The sequence below is a fragment of the Athene noctua genome, chromosome 1 (genome assembly GCF_965140245.1).
Source record: "Athene noctua chromosome 1, bAthNoc1.hap1.1, whole genome shotgun sequence".
In the NCBI taxonomy this organism is placed as follows: domain Eukaryota; kingdom Metazoa; phylum Chordata; class Aves; order Strigiformes; family Strigidae; genus Athene; species Athene noctua.
This window is the reverse complement of record NC_134037.1, coordinates 236,121,383-236,143,279: the sequence shown is the minus strand read 5'-3', so window position 1 is coordinate 236,143,279 and position 21,897 is coordinate 236,121,383. Positions and strand designations below refer to the sequence as shown.

The window sequence follows — 21,897 nt, the reverse complement described above, 5'->3', positions numbered from 1 at the left end:
GCCTTTACAGTGTGTATTTTGAGAGAACTGTCCAGTTCCCAGGCTTGAGGAAGCAAGAACTTCTACTGTCAGGAACAGGGTCCTGCTGTCTTCCACTACTGTTATCATGAATTCAGTGACAACACTCCCAAAAAGCAGAGTTAGGCCCTTTGGACAAACTAAAAGTCCCGTTAGAAGAACTGAGCATTAGAGTTTTGCTAATCATTATGCAGCCAGCCGTGATTATTAAAGATACATTTCTGAAGACTTCCAAAAACACATACATACATATTTCTCTTTCAGAGAAAAATAACGTTTGAACTTCAGAAATACAGTTCAGATTAGATCCATGTTTCCATAGGCTGAATATAATTTCCCTGAAAACAAAGGCAAATGAGAAATGGAACAGACGTACAGATCCCCGAGCAGCATTCTTTTCCTGTCAGAGGTATAAAAAGGCCTGTTTTTTCAAATGAAAAACATAATCATCATTTAAGACTGCTCCATAAAAAACCAAGCCTTTTTTGAACAAACCTCTGTTACAAACCTCTGTTCAAAGGACTGTATAATTGGGCAGCCCTGGCAAAATGAGATAATGTTCATGTATCACGATACAAATGTTCTAGGAATAATCCAAACATGAAAGGTTCACATAGGTACCTTCTGTATTAAACTAGAATGATCCATGAGAATGGCAACTGCTGTATTTTCCTCTCTCCTATAATCCTGCTTCAATACAGACAATAGGTTCTTTTGCTGGTAGTACCAAGGGACTGAGCAATGACAGTTTAGGACAGTGTGAGGTATTGCCATGACACCACGCACTTGTAAACACGTCACTCCATTTGTTTGCCCAACAGCTGGCTCTCAGAATTGTATCTGACATATGAGTTCTGTTTTTCAGCTTCACGTTCAAAGGTGCCAAATGCCTTTCCAACGCTAGCACGGGATGTATGCATGGCTCGGACTCAGCCTGGTTCCCTCATGAAACTGGTGCTTGTATAGACATGCAGAGTTTGGTGATTCTTGCTGGGATGGGTCACAGGCTGCAGGGTCAGCAACAGAACCAGGGCATTCTTATTACATTTAATTCTACCTTTCAATGTTAAATCAAAACTAACTTATACCCTTTTAGGTACAAAATGAGACAGCTAAAATATGAAGGGCTTTAAAAACCTGCCCCACTGAATCACAAGATTTTGATGTGTAAAGATTTTAAAGCTGCCCAAAACATTTAGGAAGAAAAAAGACGACAGAACAGTCTATTTAAGAAAATCTTTTCATTTTTATTAGTTTCTAGTAGTCATCTTCTCATGTGTATGTTTAAATTCTAAACCAGCTATACAATTTACCCTACAGATTTCTTCCCTGTAGATTAAAAAAAAAAAAGTCAAGGGAAAATCTTGGGAAAGAAAAGCTTGAGAAGGTGCCATCATTCTAAATAGGCTGTACTGTTATTGCTTAATTAAGATAATGAAATACCCAGGGGGCTGGAGCAACGAAGGCTGGGAGTTTCCACTTGGCATTTCCTTTCTGGTTTTCTTCTTTCTGCAGAAGACATGCCCCCTTGTGGGGAGAGGTTCAGGCCCACAAACCACTGGTCTCCCTTGACAGGTTTGGGTATCAGGCAAAAGAAACAGTTGTCACAAAACAGCTTTTTGTTTCTGAATTTCTCACTTTTCAGTCCCTCCTTAGATGCGTGATGCTTAGCATACCTCACACAGATCTCTGTGGGTTGTTAGGAGGATGAAGAAAAGCAGCAAGCTGTAAGGCTCCTGATCGATGATACTAGATGGTTAACACAGTAAGAATAGTGTGGAACCAGCTCCTTCAGCTGTGTCAAATACATTAGTTTTAGCACCTTCGTGAAACAGAGGAAAACTGCCCTAAAGAAAGCACTGCATAAAAGTTTGGTCATGACAAGGATAAGAGGACATAATTCCCTGGATCTAAGTGAGCATCCTATGAACCAAAACCATCATCACTGTAGGGATCTCTGCACTGAACTCCTTATTGACAGGCTCTTAACCCTTGTTTAAGCTACACTAACACTGAAATAGTTCTGAAAACATATTCAGGCTCTTAAAAGCCACCTTCTCCTTTTTCGTAATGTCAATCTGGCCATTACAATCACAATGCAGTTACTTATATGTTATCCTTGACCATACCTTGAAGGAGTTTTGTTATTTATTAAAACTGATTACTTCAAAATGCCAAAAATTTAAGTGACGTGGATCATAAACATCCACTTACCATTATTACTATGACAACAGATCTTCAAGTAATGTAACAACTCCACTGGAGTTATGAAAACTGAGACTATCAAATTGCATTCAGTGTGAACATAGGGTGAGGAATACCAAACAATATGATACCTCATGACTATTAAACACAAGGGTGATAGTCTTCTTCCTCCCTTCAATACTGAAAGCATATTAATTTTTGCATATGAGATATAAGCAAATGAACTGTCTCTCCAAAACAGGTAATAGGCCGATGAAACAAACAAATGATCTTTCATTAGAAGTACATGACAAAACCCAAGCATATTAAAGCACAGAGTCTGGTGGAGTGACAGGAGGCTGCTACTCCACTCTCTACGTCAAGCAAGGACAGAGAAAGGGCACCCAAAGTGCAACGTAATGAGACAGGAAGGAAGATGGCAAGGAAAGAGAAGGGAGGAAGTTGGTGCTAACAATGCTTCTATCTGAGATATTTGCATAAGACATGACAAAATAAACAGTGTTTTTTCTAGATTCACATAACATATGTTAAATCTCTCCTGCAGCAGGTTCATTCTGTTTCAACGTACAAGAACCCCACGATCGTCTCTTAGAAAACTGTTCATCACTTTAGGGAGAAGGGGTTATTCTACACTGGTTTGTTCCTTATACCTCAGTACACACCAAAGTAATTTTTCTTATCACTACGGATACATCTGTCTGCTTTGTTGCTCTAGACATAAACAAACTGGAGTATGCAGTAACCTGTCTTCTGGGTGCCAACCCTCATGGCAGACTACAGGGATATTCTCTCCACTTTCACTTGTGTGGAATCTTCATCTGATTTCTCTTGAAATGAGAAACTACAGAGCACATCAAATAAAAACTGAACCTTGAGTCAGCCAGCGTGAGACAATTAACATGCTTCTGACTTAGTAATTCCTATTTCCTTTCAGTTCCACGTAAGAGGAGTCAGCACTTGAAATACCTGAGAACTGTAAAGCATTGCAATGTTCATCACTCTTGCAGTTGACTAACAGAATAAAAATTTTAAAGTCAGTTGTTGGAAGGGTTCTGCCCTCTGCTCTCTTGTTCAACTGTTACATAACAAATTGTACACAAAATACATTAGCTTTGTGTCATAAACAAATTTGGGTAGAATCTCAAGCCTTCCACTGAATCATCTCTGCAAAGATGGCCCATCTTTTCAGCAAGAAGCAGCCTAGAGAAAGCAAAAGACGACATGCTCTATTACTTGAGTACAACACAATAACAAAGATATTGAACACAGCAATTATTACTTACCTTTCTTTGGCTAAGAGAACAGACATCCCCACCAGCTTAGCAAACTCGTCAGCTGTGAGAGAACCCTTTTCAGATACCTGTCAAAAAACAAATACACAAATAAACAAACTAGGGCATTAGAAGAACAATGAAGTACTCTCAGCTATGGAATCAGGTCTAGCCTTGTGAAATAATAAATTGGTAGCAAATACCCTGTGAAGACAACTAGTTTGTTTGTATTTTAAAAGGTGCAAATAATTATGAGTCTTTCCCCTTAAAAATACCTCTTCTGTGTCCTGGGAAAATTGCCAAGTATAAAAAAGGAACGTAGCAAAGAGTTAAATCTGTAAAAAAATCACATGGTACCCTTTTTTTTTGGATTTTTTTAAAAGATGCTGTGGGACAAAATGGGTCAAAAAATTAGAATAGCTCAGACAGCAGTATGCTGTCACAAGCGGTTATTTACACAGCACAATGATACTAAGTGATTCTGTAAACAGTGAAGCCTAATTGAGGAAATAAAAGACCTGTTCAGGGCAGGTCATCAATTTAGAAATTAAGTCATCTCAGATGGAAGTGGAGAATTTGAGTTTATTGGGACTTAAAATATCCCCACTGCCTACAGAAAAATCCCCAAACCTTAGTTCTCCACCCTATATTACAGCATAGTAGAGGGATCAATAAAAGCCACCATCACCTTTCAATTGACATAAAAGATAGGTTCAGTCTTGGGACTCAAAACTTTGGCCCCATTGTCTCAATGACGCTAGTTAGTACATGCTAAAATGAAACCTTCTCACACAGGTTGGACATTTGGATGCTTAAAATATCAGATATGAAGTCTAAACTTATTACTGTATTGAATTTTTCAGATAAGTAAGTTTTATCACCCTAAGTGTTATTAATCTTCTATTTCTCCATCACTTCAGATTCAAGCAAATGTGTAAATCCAGATGCAGTTGCCATTTCCTGCTTCCCACATAACTGGGTGAGGAGGGCTCTATTCGGCATCATTCTCAGCTGCAGTCTTTTTACAGAAACTCAGATTAAATTAGTTCTAACTTGAAGCTAAGTGATCAAATCTGAGTAATGGAAGTCAGCTATACAATCTAATATGCATACGGGTGATTAATTATCTTTCCCTCCCAAACCACTCCTCTCATCAAGGGTGACTTTGGGTTCCTTTGACTTCCATGTCATTTCCCGTCTTCATCAGCCCTTCAAAACCACATCTCTCCCCTGTTTGAAACTCTGTGACTTCCTTTCACTTCTCAGAAGTTTCATGTTACTGTACATTATACATTAAGTACAGGGTGCTTTTGGCCTCAAGTCTGATCTCAAACTTCCCTTTCCCTTATGGGCTAGCCTTCTTCATTCAAAGCCTCCCTCTTACATTTTTCTATGGAGTCAAAGTCTCATATTACAAAAATAAAAGAAAAAAGGCATTTTGGTAATAAATCCACCATCTGTTGCTTTTTGCAGTTGACCTCATTTGTTATCAAGAAAAGGTTTTTCCTTTCTTCTCAAAGAGATAAGCACTCTTACTGAAGGCAAGAAATTAATTAGAAACCAAAAATTATCAGGAAAAAAGGTAAAACAGACTACGTATTTTTCTGTAAATGTAAGAAAATAAACTGAAAAGATTAATATATATTGAAAGATTTAAGTATTTTAGTTCTGACAGTTTAGGCTGGAATCTTTTAGACAGCTATATACATTTCTCTTATCTAAAAATCTTTTTGATGAAAGAAAGCTATATGGTAACAATCATGTAAAATGCACTGAAGAGTCTAACCCATGGATCTCTAACTCATGTGAGGTGTCTGGGGTAGCTCTACTTTTTCTTGACTGTCCAAGTCAAAGTCCTCTTTGACTCTGATGTTTAACTTTGGATACACTGAATCAGCTTTATGAAAACCAAAAAATACATCCCACTGAAAAAGACACAGGAAAATTCATCAAATGATGGAATAGCAGGAGTTTAAAGAGTCCAGAGGTAGCAAGACCATGAAGGTTTACCACACTGAGCAATTTATACTTTTTTTTTCCTGATGAAGCTAGCTTAATTCTATAAACACTGCTTTCCAACTGAGCACTCCTCATGGCAGCAATCTGCGTACAAGATGCTACACATACAATGTGCTATTTTATGAAATAAACCCAAACCAAACAACCATCTATATCAACATTTAAAAGCTACTTTCACTGCCTTCAAGCACAATGTGTACAGTGTCTGAAGTCCACTTCTGTTAAATTAAGTGCTTAATACATGCCATGAATTTCATCCTACAGCGCAAAAGGTTTGGAAGAAGGTTAAAGGTTAATGAAGTTTGAAAAGAGATGGAAAAGTGATTTATTCCTTAAGGAGAAAGCAATGACTACAATTATTGCCTGCACAGCACTTTGAAGATGAAAAGTGCTATTTAAGTATTACTGTTAGAAGATTTGGAAGTGGAATATTTTGTATTTCAAAACTTCAAAAGGAAATCCTGTACCTCAAGTTTTTATACCTAATGTGTTTAAATTTCCACAGCACAGTCAGAACACTGAAGGAAATGAAGTACACTTACTGTCTCTAAAGCAGAAGCTACCATTTCCTCTTCATTATGAGACTGGAGTTCAATCACCATCACACCACTGTCAAATATCCGAAGCCTAAAATCAAAAGAAAGAGTCAAAGTAACTAAAAACCCTGTGCACATCACCTATGGTCACATTTCTAATGCATCCACACCTATAACCACATTACAAAAGAAAAAATAAATGCTCTGCGAGATGAACCTAATGTTAAAAGCATCTTCAAAATCTGAAGAGACTGAAAAGAGCAGGGCATACGTCTGTGCTTAGTTAAACACTTTTCCCAGTCTGAAGAAACTATATTGGAAGTGAAAATAATATTGTCCTCCTAACAAAGTGAACCATGGTTAAAAATTCATATTTTAATGTAGAGTGGATCTTGGTGCATACAGCAACACCCTTTAACGAAAGGATGACTCCATTTAAAAAAACAAAAACATCTACTGCAGGTAAAATATTAAGTCATCCAAACACCATGGTCTGACTTGCGAGTGCCATGTTTTATAAATACATCTGTAAAGGTCTTACCTGAGTGGTAATTTCAGTGACTCCAGCATCTTACAAGCATTTACTAAATCTTCTGGTGACAGCAACTATTAAAATAGTAAAACATATTTATTCACAGCTTGTATTTCAAGTATACAGCATAACATCAAAACAGTTTTAGTAACTACAGCTATAAAATACAACAGCCTGCACAATATTGTTAATTTTCTTCCTTGCTATTGTGCCGTCTATTTTCTTGGCTTCTATGTTTTCTGTTCCTTTACTATGCATTCTATAATACTTTTTGCCTTGTTTACAGAAAGAATTTATGTATTTTTTAAAAAAACACATTCACCATTCTTTAGTATTCTGTATCCTTTCAGTTTTCTTTCCAGGTAAGGATGGATTTTCCCTTTTATATGGCATTACAAAAGCAGCGTACATAATGACAACTCACAAAAGATACATAAACGTTACATGAAGAAGGAGAAAAGAAAAAGGTAAAAGCCTTAACTTTAATAAAGGGTTGATCACCTCATGCGGTTAGACAGGTAGGGTAAGCAATTGGTAGGGAACATTTTTACCCTTTTTTTCATTACCTTATCAATGAAGTACATTTTATAAAATACTTAATAAAACCAATTTCTCACCTCTAATCCTCGGGCGCGATTTACCAGACAGTACACTTCTGTGAGTGACATGATCCCTCCTCGCTCCTGTGTTAAGCACAAGACTGGTAAGAGAAATAGCATTAATCTAGTAAACACGGTATCTCAACTTGCACTTGACCAATTAAACAAGTAAAACAGAGGAGCTAAATGATGAGCTTTAAGTAAAAAAACTACCCAGGCAATACCACGTATTTCTATCATGAGAGATAAGTTGTATTATATCTTTATCTAACAATTGTAAAATGCAGAACACTGATACTACATCCAAGGACTCTGAATTACTTTGATTTTAAAGCAGAGAATACACCACAGGAACAAGGAATTTGAATATACTAAATTTAGCAATCAATTTACCATTTTTACTTTTCAGACACACTCCATTTTCCATTCCAATCAAAGTACGTAGCACACAGCTTTCAAAAAAATATTGTACTATAAGGCTATGTGTCTACTAGGAAAGCACATGTAAGTTGCAACATGAAATCTAACTTTTTGGTGAGAATCCTGAATTCTTTAATAGCTTCAGATAAATTTAAATATGAGATACAACTAAGGTGGGTAATCTATGTAATAACTCTATGCTATGTTTACCAAATATATAATTTTTAAGCAGCTTAAAGACTGACTACTTATATTTTCAAAGTCAGTGCTGTTTCACTTTTTCTTTAAAAAATAATATTCTGCAGCAAAGATAAATAAAGGACTGTTCAAATAGAAGAAAGACTGCTTGTATGATTTTTCTAAATATCACTGATATTTCACAAATTAGAAGTTGAGATGCCATTACTCCAATGTAAAATTCTTACTTATATTTAACACTGAATATGAGGTTGTGCTGCTAAATCTGAGACGTTAAAAAGAGGCACAGTACTACAGTCAAAACACATTTACATCAAAATTCAGCAACGCACAGAAAATGCTGGTGCAAAATTAGGTACTTTACCTCTAATGGTGTCTGCAGTATTCCAGCGAGTTGCTTTGCCAGTTGCATGTGGTAATGTGTACCAGATCCGTAGGTTTCCCTAGTAACTGGATTAGCTATACCCATACTTAGGAGATAGGACTTGAACCTAATAGTCTAAACAAATAAATAAATAAATTTAAAAGTACATCAGCTAGTGAATGATTCTGGGGTTTAAAAGTCTTTTATTTCATTACTGTAAGACAGTTTTGGTGAATAAATCCATTCAGTTTGCTACCAATAACGTAAATTAACTAGTGAAGAGAAGGCAAGACTTAATACAATTTAATTTTGACATGTATGAGGTCAAAATACAAAAATTTACACAAAAGCAGTAAAATCTTGGCTTTTAAGACAGGGTCAAAAGAAAAGCTAACCCTAAATAAGTAAGTCACTTTTAATCTACATAGAATTAAAACACAAAAAAAACCAACCATGAAGTGTTCTTTATTAACATTACATGTATTAAACAGATAGGTTTTTCCTTTTCATAGGAACGTTTCTGTTGACTTTAAAAACAAAATTCATTTACCTCATCCTCAGTGATGTCACCTTGTTTTTCTTTAATCTTATTAGCTATTGACTTGGATAACTCCACCATTTCCTTAGCCTATCAAGAAAGACACACAGATAAGTCAACTTTCAGCTCAACAGAGAAAAATATGCTTAAAACTAAGAAAATAAGTGTAAGTCTACTTGGATAAGTGACACATGCCATACCTTTTCCATCAGTTTGCTAAGATCCTCAAAAGCCTGAAATCAAAAGCAAACATTGCACATCAGTATAATTAGAGCCTTTGGCTTAATGGATACAGTGAGCTGCCTTTGTTCACCTATCCAAGCTACGTAAAAGCAGCTGTCCCTTTAGACTAGTATGCTACAGTGTGAGATATTATATATACTTGGTTGATATATCTGTTTTATGTCAGGCCTTAAAATTATACAATCCATAAACAACAAAGAATGAAGAAAACAATCACACACTTTAGTATGTGAACACTAGTTCAATATGATTTATGAAGTCCACATGATAGGAAGGAACAATGAGATACTGAGGCCCAGAAAAGATTAAACTGTCCAAGTTTATTATGCTCTCCTAAAAGATGGGGGAAGGTTTCTTGGTGGTGATGGTAGGTTTTCTTCCAACATTTAACCCTCAGTCAAGACCTATTGTTTCTGGACAGCAGCAAGCCAGCTGTAAAGCTACAAAAGTACTCCTCCTGACAAAATAATTTAACCAGTAGATGTGACAAAGTTAGTAAGAAACAGGCACTGCAAATGACAAGAAAGAAGGTATATGCTTTCACATGAATACGTAACTGAAGAGACAAAAACCTCCATTTAACTGAAGAGACAGTCCACTTAAAACCTTCTTTTAAGTATTGCATACATAGGAACAGTGGCACTACCATAATAAACAAAAAAACAGTTAAAAAATGAATGAAATAAGGTGTAAAAGACAAATTATCAGATTTAAATAAATTAAAAGTGAAACAAAAAGCACCCTCTGAAAACTCTAGTTGTTGGACCTAAAAACCAAATTACTTGCTAGCGCAAGGGAAAAAATTATTCATACAAAATTATGTTTTTCTAGTCTGAGAAACCTTTTATTTTGTTTCCACAAAAAATATATAATAAACTGTACATCCATCATAGGACCACAATTCTATCAAGACTGTTAAGCTTAGTGAACTGCTACGTTCTCAAATACAATTCTACAACAACCCACAAAGGGCATTTTTAGGTTTAAATAAAACTTTTTAAAAAGCTGAAGGTATACTGAAATTCAAAAAGTTTTAGTAATGATAACCAACTAGCATTAAAAAAAATAATTTTAAAAGTTTGCAACTACATTAAAAAGCAACTCTTCTTTCTCCCATCCTCAGCAACACATATTCAACCTTCTCATCCACTTCTCTCAAACACATGACAGCATGTCCAGGTGGTCAGCCTTTTCAGACAGCCTTTTTTTGAACAGATATGAGAAAAATTCCTGAACCTTTTCAGCTAAAGCTTGCCTGACGGCAGCACCCAATCCCTCCAGCTACAAGGAAAGAAGGCTGTTCAGTTAGCATGTCAAATGCTGAGAGGTACATCTTGCCTACAGCTTCTGGCCATTTCTTCTATGTGATTCCTAGCTTATTCTGACTAACCCCCTACTAGAAAGAGACATTTTAGCAGAATCTGCACAGGAAGACCCAATTGCTCCCACCTACATTTAGGCACCTTACATAGAAGCTTATTGGTCTGAGATTCAACATGCCAAGAAGAGAAAGAGATGCCTCCAGGAAAGGACAAGGCTTGCTTTTCAACTGAATCCTTCCTAACCGTGCCTCTGTTTCTCCACTAACTGGAGAAGCCTAGCCTCTTAACACTTGGTACCTAAATTAGGTATCCAAAATTAAATGGACAAAGCTAGGTCCAAGGGAAGAAAAGAAAATATACCACCGTATAACAATAATATACCACTATCGGAACAAAAGCTTCTCTTTGGAATATTTCTTTCTCCTTCCTTATCTGCCAAATCAGTAATTTACAATAGATTTCCCAATCTCTAGTGTAAATCAAAGTCCTTCTACTGTACTTGTATATGATATCAACAAAACGTTTTCTAACAAGGCTTTTCCCAGCTTATTTCTAATCTCTATAACCTGCATGAAAACATCATTCATCAAAAGAACCCTTGATTTAGCTAAATAAACAGCATTCTGAGTCTAACTCCTCCTCCGCCTGACTCACGGAGGGCAGGCCTGGAAACAAAGGGGAATGTGCACACACCTAACAGGAACTTCCTCAGATAAACAAAAGGCTAAAGAACTGGATTCTTATCAGCAGTGAACAGCAGATGCAGGAAGCCTTTTCCTGGAAGCCAGAGCACTATTTTTTAAATTAAGTCATTTATAACATTTAAAGCTGGAGGAAGGCAGGATTTTACAAGTCATGGTTTTCCTCCGTTCATACAACATGTATAAATGGCTTTCTTTCACTCTCTGACAAAGCTACTAAGGGAAAAAATAACCAGACAATACCTTTTGAACTATGTACACATGTATGTAATCACAATACTTTTTGAGCTACAAGCAGAACTTCATTCATTATGTTCCTCATAAACAGAAAGTATCTGGTATCTGAAACAGCGTGCAGCTTGCAAAGGTACTATAATTTTCTTATGTATCAGAGCAGTGAATGTCTTTTTTATTGTGGCACGATGAATTGCGTAAAGCTTTGCCACAAGAACAAATCTGTTGCATGTAGTTCATCAGTACTTCTGTGTTAATCTCTACTACCAAGAGAGAACCAGACTATTTTTGACGCTATTGCTCCCAGGTACGTAATGAAGAAATTAACTGCCTCTGTTGTACATCAGTATGGATATATGGAATTCAACTATTGCGCCTTTCTGGGGAAAAGGATTGTCTCTAGCCCAGGTATTTTGCAAAGATACTTCTAACATCTTGCCAATACCTGGACTGCAGAACATTTTACTGTAATTATAAGCCTAAATCTAACATGAGTATTATAAGATGAAAACCTAACCACCAGAATTATGTGCAGACACTTAGATCAGTGTATTCTTTTTACTATATATTAAATTTTCAATTGAAACCAAAATTAGCTGTAAAAAAGAAGGGAAAAAAACCCAACTTGTGACAGTTTCTTTCTGCTGATGCCTTTGTGTTCTGTTTCCCTTGATGAAAAGCTGCTGAACTCAGATTTCTAATTCTACCAAAACTAATTTTGTAAATATACACCATTAGTTTCAGAGAACAGTCTTCTTGAAAGGAACTGTTTAGAGGAAGTACCTTTACATATACTGAAAAGCCAGTTAAACAAAGTAAATAACTGTAAATTACACACTCTTAATCAGTTCAGACTTCTCAACAAAACCAAGCTGCCCCTTAAAGAAAGCGTGAATGAACAGAAATGGCTCAGACAGGTGGTTGACCTTGAAACTTTAGTAATATTTACCTCGGAAATGTTTTTGTCAGTCTCTTTTCTTTTTTCCTCTAACTTCCTTTCGATCCCTACAATTCCTACAGCCCTTATTCTTCCTGCCTGCAAAAGAAAATAATGAAAGGAATCAAAATAGGAAATGCTAAGTTTTCTCATCCGCTGCACCATGAAAAACCTTAACATTGGAAGACAGGAAACATTCCCCCAAAGAGCTGATATCATACATACAATATTTCATATATTTTTTGGAAGTATTTTTTAAACCAGCGTAAAAAAATAAACATTAAGTGTAAAGCATGTGGGAATTTGTTGTAGTAGACAGATAATAAAATAATTATACTGAAGCTATTAATATGAAGATGCTTAATAGCCTGATCCAGTCTGAGCATTCCAGCTCATCTTAATTAAAGCCTTCCAAGTCCATGTGAACATCTATACTAGAACTCTGGAAATGGTGAGTGTATCTAAACATGATTACCTCAAGAAATCTAGCCTGAAGTAAATAGAGCATTCCAGCTCATCTTAATTAAAGCCTTCCAAGTCCATGTGAACATCTATACTAGAACTCTGGAAATGGTGAGTGTATCTAAACATGATTACCTCAAGAAATCTAGCCTGAAGTAAATATAGCCTCAGAAACACAATGCTAAGTGCAGTCTAATTTACCCTGCTGAGAAGTATGAGAATGGAGGTGATGACGAACCCTCAAATCTCTGACTGCAAAGCTTAGCACTGGTGTTAATTATTTCCTATGACTTAAGAATAAGGAGGTAAGGCATTTTCATTAAGTAACTCTTGAGACTTCAGGCCTCCCCATTAGTCCAAATACAACAATGTTTATAGATAATACATTTACAAAGGAGGACATATCTGATTTGATGTTTAACAATCTTCATCCTATTTCATTCATATAATACTGTATGTTCAATATATTCATATATTCAACATATTTGTATACATAAACATCTACATGTTTGTCAGAGTTTATAAACTAGAAGTATGCACACAGATAAAGGCAGTAATCTGACATATGACAAAGAGATACTCCATAACAACTCCACAACAACCTCCATTTAGAATATACATTTAAATCAAACATATATAGGTTCCAAAGAGTTATATAAAAGTTGCATATTATATATTTGACTTCCAGACATTAAAAATGAAACAGAAATCACAATTAAGAACAAAAGTCTTTCAGGTTCATTAGATCTCTCATGTTGAATAAAATTATATGCAAATATATATAATTTTTGCATAATAGTGTGTCTGTGTCTGACTATATAAATAAAACGGAGCTCATTATCAAGTCTAAACCCACTCAACGAAGAGGCCACAGTGCTCTGTATTGGGTGAAAACTACAAAGGAGAAGCGCATTTATGCCAGTGAAGAAACAGGCAAAGTAAAGCTGAGTTCCGCCATGTGCCCATAGTGTTTGTTAGAGAGGCATGCCAGATGCAGTATATGGGGGCAGCAAGAAGTGGAAACAAGACATTACATACAGATTCTGCTCAGAAACTCTGCACATACCTGTGGATCCTTGTTAACTTGAATGGTCTGACCAGTAGGCATGTTCTCCCATCTCCTTTGTGTGATTTCTTCTGATAATCGTCTATAGAACTGCAAATATTAAAGATGACAACAAACATTTCATAAACTGTGCAGAGTACCTCTCGGTGTTTTTAGCATCTTGGTGGTAGATGAAAAAAGCTTCACTGTAAGACAAAACATGGTAACATCTACACATCCACATGGTAACATGTACACATCCACAGTATAACATTAATCATCTGGAAATTCTTAATGCTCAGTCTTCAGAAATATACACACTAGAAGAGGAGCCATGTAGTTACTATTTAAATTTGCATGAGTACTTCTATCATAAAACATTTTTTTCAGATATTCAAAATGTTCCCAAACATGCTAAAGTAAAAACGTTGAGGTTTGCTCAAAAGCATGCTTTTAAAAGGAAGGAAACGAACAATCCAATTACTGTTGAGCTGTTAATTAACAATATAAAGACAAACACACAGATCAATTGCATTTATTTACTGTCAATATCAGAACGTGGCATTAGTTAATTAGTTAACAGTAGGTGTATTCCACTGATCAAAATCCAGAAAGAAAATCTACTCCATTCTTATGGCTGTTCAGAGTTCACAAGAAAGCATTGTGAAGTCATAAAGAAAATATCTGGAGTGTAATTGATATGCCCAATAATGAATAAGCATAGTAAGTTTGATTTTCAGACGTGAACATTAAAATAATTAAGGTTATGATTAGGCAAAACAACTGCAACAACTAGGCATAAATCTACACTCATTCTAAGATGAAAACTGCTCACAAAGAAATGAAAGTGAGTCTGATCAAGCACTTGCATTTATAAGTCTTATATAACTAATTCAAGTTGAAAAATCTGATTTTCTGCAGTGAATAGATACAGCTTTTTTCGTTGTTCAAAGATAAAGTTCTCAGTCTCTTTAAGTGAGAGTCTTATACTATGAAATTTCTTTACAGAGTGCAATTTCTTTTGTTTTTTTAGCATAGGCCTTCTTGTAAAAATATATTTTTTCAGAATGCTCAAAGCCTTTGAGATTTGGTGTAGGTAAAAAACGTAAAGATTTATAAAACATAAAATGAAACAAATCTCTGAAACAACAAAATGTGTTCAGCAATAACATGAGAGAGATGACTAAGGAATAAGTTGCTTGATTCCTGTTCAGTAGAGGGTTAGCTACAAAGAAATGTCTTCTACTCTGTTAAACATTTAACAGATTCCAGAGACGTCATTTTGGAAAATCCTGTGTTCAATTTAAAAGATTAAAAAAAGGAAGTATAAGAATATATTAAAGTACTAAAATAAGGACAAAGCCTAGTAATGCCTCTTGACATTTTTGGAACTCTATTTGCATTATTTAACCAAAGAATAGAACCCTGAAAGCTCATAGTGTTTGTCTTCAAAAAGGATGTATTGAAAAAGCTCCACCTCAAAAGTAAACATGAAAAGATCATGGAAAATTATCCCTAACGCAGCAAGAGGAAGAAAAACACGTCCAAAGATCTGATGTGATGGGCTTGCATAGTACAAAACTTACCTCAATCTGCCCATGCTCTTTGAAAGAAAGTTTGACGTAGGAATATTTGCTGCTTTGGAATGGACCAGGCTCTTTGTTTGAAGAAGCAGGATGAAGATGAGCTACTATTTTGGCACTAAGAAAAAGTTAAAGGGAAGAGGCAGCTTTCTGTAATATCTAAAAAAAATTATTTCTACAAAGTTAACCATTTAATCAAAATCTCTATTAACTTTATCTCAACTAAGAGCTAAAGTACATTAAATAATGTCTTACATTTGTGCATCAATATTTAGGTATTTTCACTCTATATTATATTAGAGCTTGCATAAAAACTACTATAAATTCTAAAACAGCAACATCTCACAATTTTAAAATGTACCCATCATGATTTCCTAAGAAATAAACATAATAAATGTTAATATTTCAAGCTAATTTCTGAAAAATCTTTTAGTTAAGATAAAAAAAATAACAGTCAAGTAGTCATTTGATTTGGCTTTTGACTTTCAATAACTACTGCCAAAATACACTGTCTTTGTCACAGGAAAACAAAAGGTCTCAATATGATGTTTAATCTAAGCCACTTGTATATGTCACTTGCAAACATTGTATGTGTATTTGTCCAAAACCAACATTCAAAGTACCATGCATGGAAATAACAGTCTAAAATGACACCTATGACCAAAACAAACCTTGAGATAGCAGTATTTTAGAAACATAACAGACTGCTATCACAGCATGACTGCAAGTTTGCCATTCCCCTTTCATTTTTACTCAGTTGACTTCTCCAGCAATAGTGAATTACCTGATTTTTTCTTGATACTCCCAGCATATTATACCTTACCCATCTGACTGCAGGCTGCAAGCAGATGTCAACTACCTATGTATTTCTCCAGTTGATTTTTTTTTTTCCTTGTGAAACTTCTTTATACTTATACTATACTGAATTAGTTATTCAAGTGAGTGGAAACACTTGAGCTCCTCCTAACCGTCGCTAGCATTTCCAAGTTAAAAATCAATCACATGGTCATGAAAAGTTGTATAATACAGGATCTGGCAGAGTTTCTATCCTCAACCAGTTCTGCAGCACAAAAGACTAAAATTAGCTTTCAAGTTCAGATCCAGCAAAATCACTGTTGTAATTTATGACTAATCAAATGAAAATAGCAAACTAAACACATCCTTGTTTAGTGATTACAAGACAGTTATTTAACAAATCACATCAAACACTGCTTTGTCATGACTCTCTTACACATTGGACCTCAAGTGAGGAAAGCAGGTCCTTGTAGCTGTCAATCTCGAAACATGGACTGCAAATGGAACCTACCATAAATTAACATGTAATCTTGGGCACCTCACATAACATGCATAGGCAAACTAACCATCTGAAAAAGACAGTGACTATCACCTTACCTTTTTCCTATCCCAGCTGCTTGCTCTTCAATAAAGACAATCTGAGACAGAGGTATAGCAATGCAGCACTCCTGGAATAATCGATGCAAACACAAGTGAAGTTAAAGCCATATCCTGACAATCCATTCTCTAAAACCAAGTGCAGTCTCTTTCCTCATTTCACAAACCATATGGATTTCCAAGGGTGTTCCCTGAGGCACTCCATATGAAATATGATGGTATTGTAACAATAGAAACCATCTATTAAAGAAAAATATGAGTGGAAAACTTAATACAAAGTTGAAACTGACTTCTAGATTATCAAAAAAACCCAAACTTAAGTGTCAGTTGTTCAACTTTAGACACTTCAAGCTAGTTTCATAGAAGGACTCAGGAATTTAACAAATTTTAGTATCTAAGTTCAAAATTTAAACACTAAAATTTCCACACTACTACATCTTATCCCTGTAGATGAACAATGCTCATAGGTTTTTAACATTTTTGCATTGATGTTACTTTGAAAGCTAAAACAATATCCAAAACCACCAGTCTTGAGTGTTTGAACATGTGAAATACCAGACTATCCTCAGAGTGAAACAGGAATTTCTCCATGTATCCCACACCCAAGGACTTAATCCAGCAGTTGATGCATCTCAACACAAATTCATTGGACTGTGCTTTAGACAAAACAAAGCAGAGTAAGAATCAAGACTGTATCCATCTGTGGGAGACTAACCTACCCAGGCTAAACCCTTTCTACATGCATTTTAGACAGAAATTGCTCAAGGGAGCAATTCAAAGCATCTAATTAGGTACCTGGTCTTGTTTTGGTGAATATCCTTTAGTGAATGTCTTCCGCACAATGCCCCTGTGGCTGACACAGTCACCCAGAATACAAGAAACACAGGTTACTCTCCCTCTTTGAACCTCTCTCTTCCATCTGCCACAAGGGCGCCCCTAACACCAGGGTACAATGAACACTGTTAGGGGGCCTTCTACCAGAATTTTTCATCTTTGCATGGAATAATTAAATCCTCATGAAGTTGGAGATTAGGAAAGTATACATGCAGGAACTCTGACTAATCAGTAAATCTCTCATTGGGAAAAAACATGGATTGTACTTCCTGTTCTAAAAATGCTTAATACAAGCTATTGAGATTTCATCTAGGGCTCCAGATTCTACAGCCGTTACACAGAACAGTTACTGTTTGTAAAATCCCCACATAGCTTTAGACACTTTAAATATAGACAAAGCGATACTTCTGTTAAAAAAAGTTTTTGAAAATGACAAAAGAGTCCAACTATATATAGTATGTACACTGCCAAAATGATTGATTCATTTAGCACACAGCCAGAAAGTTACGAACTTATTGTAAACACAAGGACTTAGAATCACGCCTTGTGAGAGAAGCAAGAGGAAAGGATACAAAAAGAAAGGTGTGTTAAAAATGCTGAAAGTTTATTTGGGTATTTTTTCCTAATGTCTCATGCTCACATTATGCATGATTTTACAATTTAAGATGTTCTAAAAATCTACCTATGTAACAAACTTAAAAGATGGGGTTTTTTCCCTTTGGAAATGACTATTTTCTATACTGTTCAACTGCAGATGTATGTAACAACAGCAGTTGTAAAACACAGATGTCTGTTTTTGCAAAAAGGTTTGCTACATTAACCTAATGACAAGTGCTCCGTTTATTACTAAAGTTTGCTGACACAATGAAAGGGGACTCTCTTTACAAGTTTGTTCTAGGTAATCTTACTAAAGTTTCTAAGGCTGATGTTACGTCACCGTTGAGCTTAGCCAACAACTCACTATGAAAATGCAAAAGGCACTGTACTCCCCATGTTTCAGTCCGAACAGCTTGAAAAAGAATCAGCTTTATTTACCACACTAACAAAGTTACTTATATTTATATCCCCCTGATCAGAACTGGGTAATTTTTGCCAATCTCCTGGCCGCATGTTTCTGTCCCTTCTGTTAATCAAGCCTGAAGCTTGACAGAATCTTTGCTGAGTTAAATTAATGTGTTAAAATAAAACTCTTTTTCTTATTCTCCAAGGTTCTTCTCTGCTGATTTAACAAATTCAATGATCTTGGAAGAGTACAAGAAAGCATGTGGCCTAGGAGCAGGGGAAGAAGTCATGGGAAAGAGACAAAAATGTCATCCTTCTGTTGGGAAGGACAGAACACAGATATGGACATAAGACTTGATAAACCATGATGCTTAATGTTACTCCAAGCAAGCAAAAAGTCTAAGTAAGAAGATTAGAAGCAGTGCATATTGCAGTACATACCCACCTCTCACGAAGAGGTGCTGACGAAGAAATAAAAAGTCATTAACACAGATATTTTAGCACAGCTAAATTATCTTATGCTGACTGTGCCAAAAACAAAGTTAATTTCTATAGAATAGCTCATGGTTTAGACAATCAGCCCCTGACTTGTTTAACAGTAACCCCACCCTGGGGACCAGCTCTCAAAACATTTTGAAAAATTTGTACTAAAAATAGTTCTGCTGTTCCTGCAAACAATCCCTAAAAAAACCCCATATCGTTTTGCCAAATTAATAACATCCTTGGTGACCTTATCTTTTGGTAGCTCTCTGTTTTGGAGCAAGAACATGCTATTTGGTAGGGAATGGCCTTTGGTTACAAGAGGTGCTTCACCTAACCTTATGCAAAGCTAGTCCAGTGGAATATAATAGGCCTTTGAAAAGTTGTCATTTGAACATGCTCTAAACTTTGGCTTCCAGGGCTAAATTTCTAAAAGGTTGTGTCTAAAATGAGCATAATCCAACTTTGTTCTGAGGAGGACTTCTCCATCAATTGCAGCTGCAAAGTGGTGCACCTTGTCACAGTCTGTGCTTAGAGCTTCGTATGTGTTTGTAGTCTTTCCCTCCCATTTCTAGCCCGCAATCTCAGGGTGTGGTTTGATGACACGAAGCTTTCAGCAGCAATATCACTGCCACTTAAACCTTGAATTAATTCGCCACAGCAGTACAAATATTTTAGGTTATTGAAGGGGTGGTTCAGCACAAGAACATGCAGTTGGGAAGGTAAAACCTGTACAAAATAATACTGCCACAAACACATTCTATTAGCAAATCATGGTCTGGGATTACATTCTGTGAGCAGATGACAGGGAAACTTGGGACTTGAAAACACAGTGAGGAAGAAAAGGTCTCACTAGACAAGGAGCATGGGAGAGGACTTCACATTATGATTTGCCTGACACGTCTCAAAACCAACTGTTTTTAGTGCACAATACCAGACTCTTTTCTCCTCCATTTCTGTGCCACAGAAAAGGAAAATTCATATGATTCATTCCCATCCTTCCTCAACTTTGCATGATCATTTATTAAAGCAGAATTGGGTGAGAGAACATTCCTTGTACATAACTTTCCATTGTGAGCGAAAAAATGGACTAAACTTGTAAGACGAAACACACACAAAGGAAAGGAAAATCTGTGTGCTGCCTTTTCACTGCAAGCTACCTTTTTTTTATTATGGAATTTATAATGGAATGACATAAAAGAGACAAAAGTGGGACTTACATGATTCTTCTGATCCCTCCAGATTAGTCTGTGGGTACTAAGCAGTAATACTCCACTATCAAATTTCACCTAAACAGGAAAAAATAAAACAGATCAATAACAAATTTAAGCAATAAATTGCATAAATACTGGTCTTGGAAACATTACACATTACCACAACATAGCAATCAAATTCAACAAGCCAATATTTTGAGAATGCTTTCTTTTTTTCAGAAAACACAATAAATGGAGTTTAGGAAACAATGGAGAAAATTAGTATAAAAAGATTAGATGGATATACACAAACTTCCTTTTTCAACTGTATAAACTTTCCCCCAGGAAATCCTGAAGGATCCTCCCTCCATATGCTGTGCAAGATACACAGGCATTCCCAAATACCATGTTTTAAACAGGGCTATTGGCTGTAGAACACTATTTGCTGACAAGAAAGTAAAAGTTATGCAGAAACGCAAAGCAGCAGATGCTACGCAGTCTGAAATCTTAGGGCCTATCACACAGGGGTACCACTTCTATCCATTCTATTGTTGAAAAGTTATCAGACAGCCATCAGTATTTGGAAAAATCTGTGTTACCAAATTGGTCCCTACTTGTAAAACTGGGGGCACATTTTTGCAGCTTTTTAGGAGGACATGCACCTATTCTGGTGAGGAGAAATGAGGAGAGATCAAGAGTTACTCCAGCCGTGTTGCAAAGCAATAACTGAATAGGCTCAAGAGAGAACAGGGGGCAAGAGAGCACCCTTCACGCCCAGAGCTAAAGAGTATTTTACAGCTACCAGGATGACTCAAGTGTGAATTGCATGGCACGGCCTGTACATGGCACCAAAGCCAAAGAGCACGGCCCGCTGCGCAGAGCAGCGCGGGGGAGCGCTTAGCCCCCGACACAAGAAGTTGACAGCCCAAGCAGGGGACATCAAGTTTCATGCCAGTGACACCAGCTACACACGCCCTGTGGGGATGCCAACCCTCCCTCCATGCGGCACACACCGTCCAAGGCCTTTCTCGGTCCCACAAAGCCCAGATCCTCCCTGGCAACCTCACAGAGTCAGACCCTGCCAGACCCCGGAGCAAAATACACTCGTCCTCCCGCACCTCTGACCGATGCTGCGCCTGCAGCCCAGGCCCCTCCATAGCCCTCCTCTCGCCCGATACCGCCCATAGTCCCGTCCCCTGCCGCCCCCCTTGGCTCGGGCCCACGGCCGTGCCCTTTCCCCCCTCCCCCAGCCCGGCCCCGGCCCCCCGGGCCCCGCCGCGCCGCCCAGGCCCCGCGCGGGGCCGCTCCCGTCACCTTCTCCTCCCCGTCGCAGAGGCGCACGCCGCGCTGCTGGACCACCAGCGTCTCCCCCAGCTCTAGCAACCCGCTGGTCCACGCGAACCTGTCCATGGCAGGCGCGCAGCCCCTTCCCCGTCCCCGCTGCCGCCGGCAGACCAGGCCGCAGCCGCCGCTCCCCGCCCGCGGCCGCCGGCAGACCAGGCCCCATGCCCAGCCGCCCGGCGCCCCCTAGCGGCGGCCCAAGGAGCGGCCGCCATCTTCCCGCCGCAGCAGGAGGCCCGCCCCGCCCCGCCCCGCCCCGCCCCTCGCCGCTCCGCGCCCGCCCCCGCGCGCCCCCTGCCGGCGCGGCCGCCGCACCGGGCGCAGCCGGCCCCGCCCCCCCCGCTCGCCATTGGCCAGTTCAAGCGCCGCGGCTGGCCCAATCAGGGAGGCGCGGTGCGGCGGGTGATTCAAACGGCCCGTGGGAGCCA

The 21,897-nt window shown here is 37.7% G+C and overlaps 1 protein-coding gene across 2 annotated transcripts; it reads right to left on the bottom strand.

Moving 5' to 3' along the window:
• Positions 1 to 1,255: 1,255 nt before the first annotated feature.
• VPS36 (vacuolar protein sorting 36 homolog) lies at positions 1,256 to 21,642 on the bottom strand. 2 transcript variants are annotated; one of them, XM_074913630.1, is made up of 14 exons: positions 21,443 to 21,642; positions 20,156 to 20,224; positions 16,620 to 16,690; positions 15,231 to 15,345; positions 13,666 to 13,755; positions 12,150 to 12,236; positions 8,901 to 8,933; positions 8,713 to 8,790; positions 8,163 to 8,297; positions 7,199 to 7,264; positions 6,591 to 6,655; positions 6,056 to 6,140; positions 3,507 to 3,583; positions 1,256 to 3,423 (listed from the first exon to the last, which is right to left on the bottom strand). In XM_074913630.1, exons 1-14 carry the CDS (start codon positions 21,536 to 21,538, stop codon positions 3,330 to 3,332), a joined length of 1,161 nt encoding a protein of 386 aa, XP_074769731.1. In that variant the 5' UTR covers positions 21,539 to 21,642; the 3' UTR covers positions 1,256 to 3,329. The 2 variants fall into 2 exon arrangements, with proteins under 2 accessions (XP_074769731.1, XP_074769741.1); XM_074913640.1 differs by having other exon boundaries at positions 21,470 to 21,642.
• Positions 21,643 to 21,897: the final 255 nt, after the last annotated feature.

What these genes read in the sequence shown, in the direction of transcription:
- VPS36 (XM_074913630.1), bottom strand. Translation starts at nt 21,538, where the DNA reads ATGGACAGGTTCGCGTGGACCAGCGGGTTGCTAGAGCTGGGGGAGACG. An exon ending in TCTGCGACGGGGAGGAGAAG is followed by an intron (nt 20,225 to 21,442) that starts GTGACGGGAGCG and finishes TTTCCTGTTTAG; the next exon opens with GTGAAATTTGATAGTGGAGT. An exon ending in GGAGGGATCAGAAGAATCAT is followed by an intron (nt 16,691 to 20,155) that starts GTAAGTCCCACT and finishes CGATTATTCCAG; the next exon opens with GAGTGCTGCATTGCTATACC.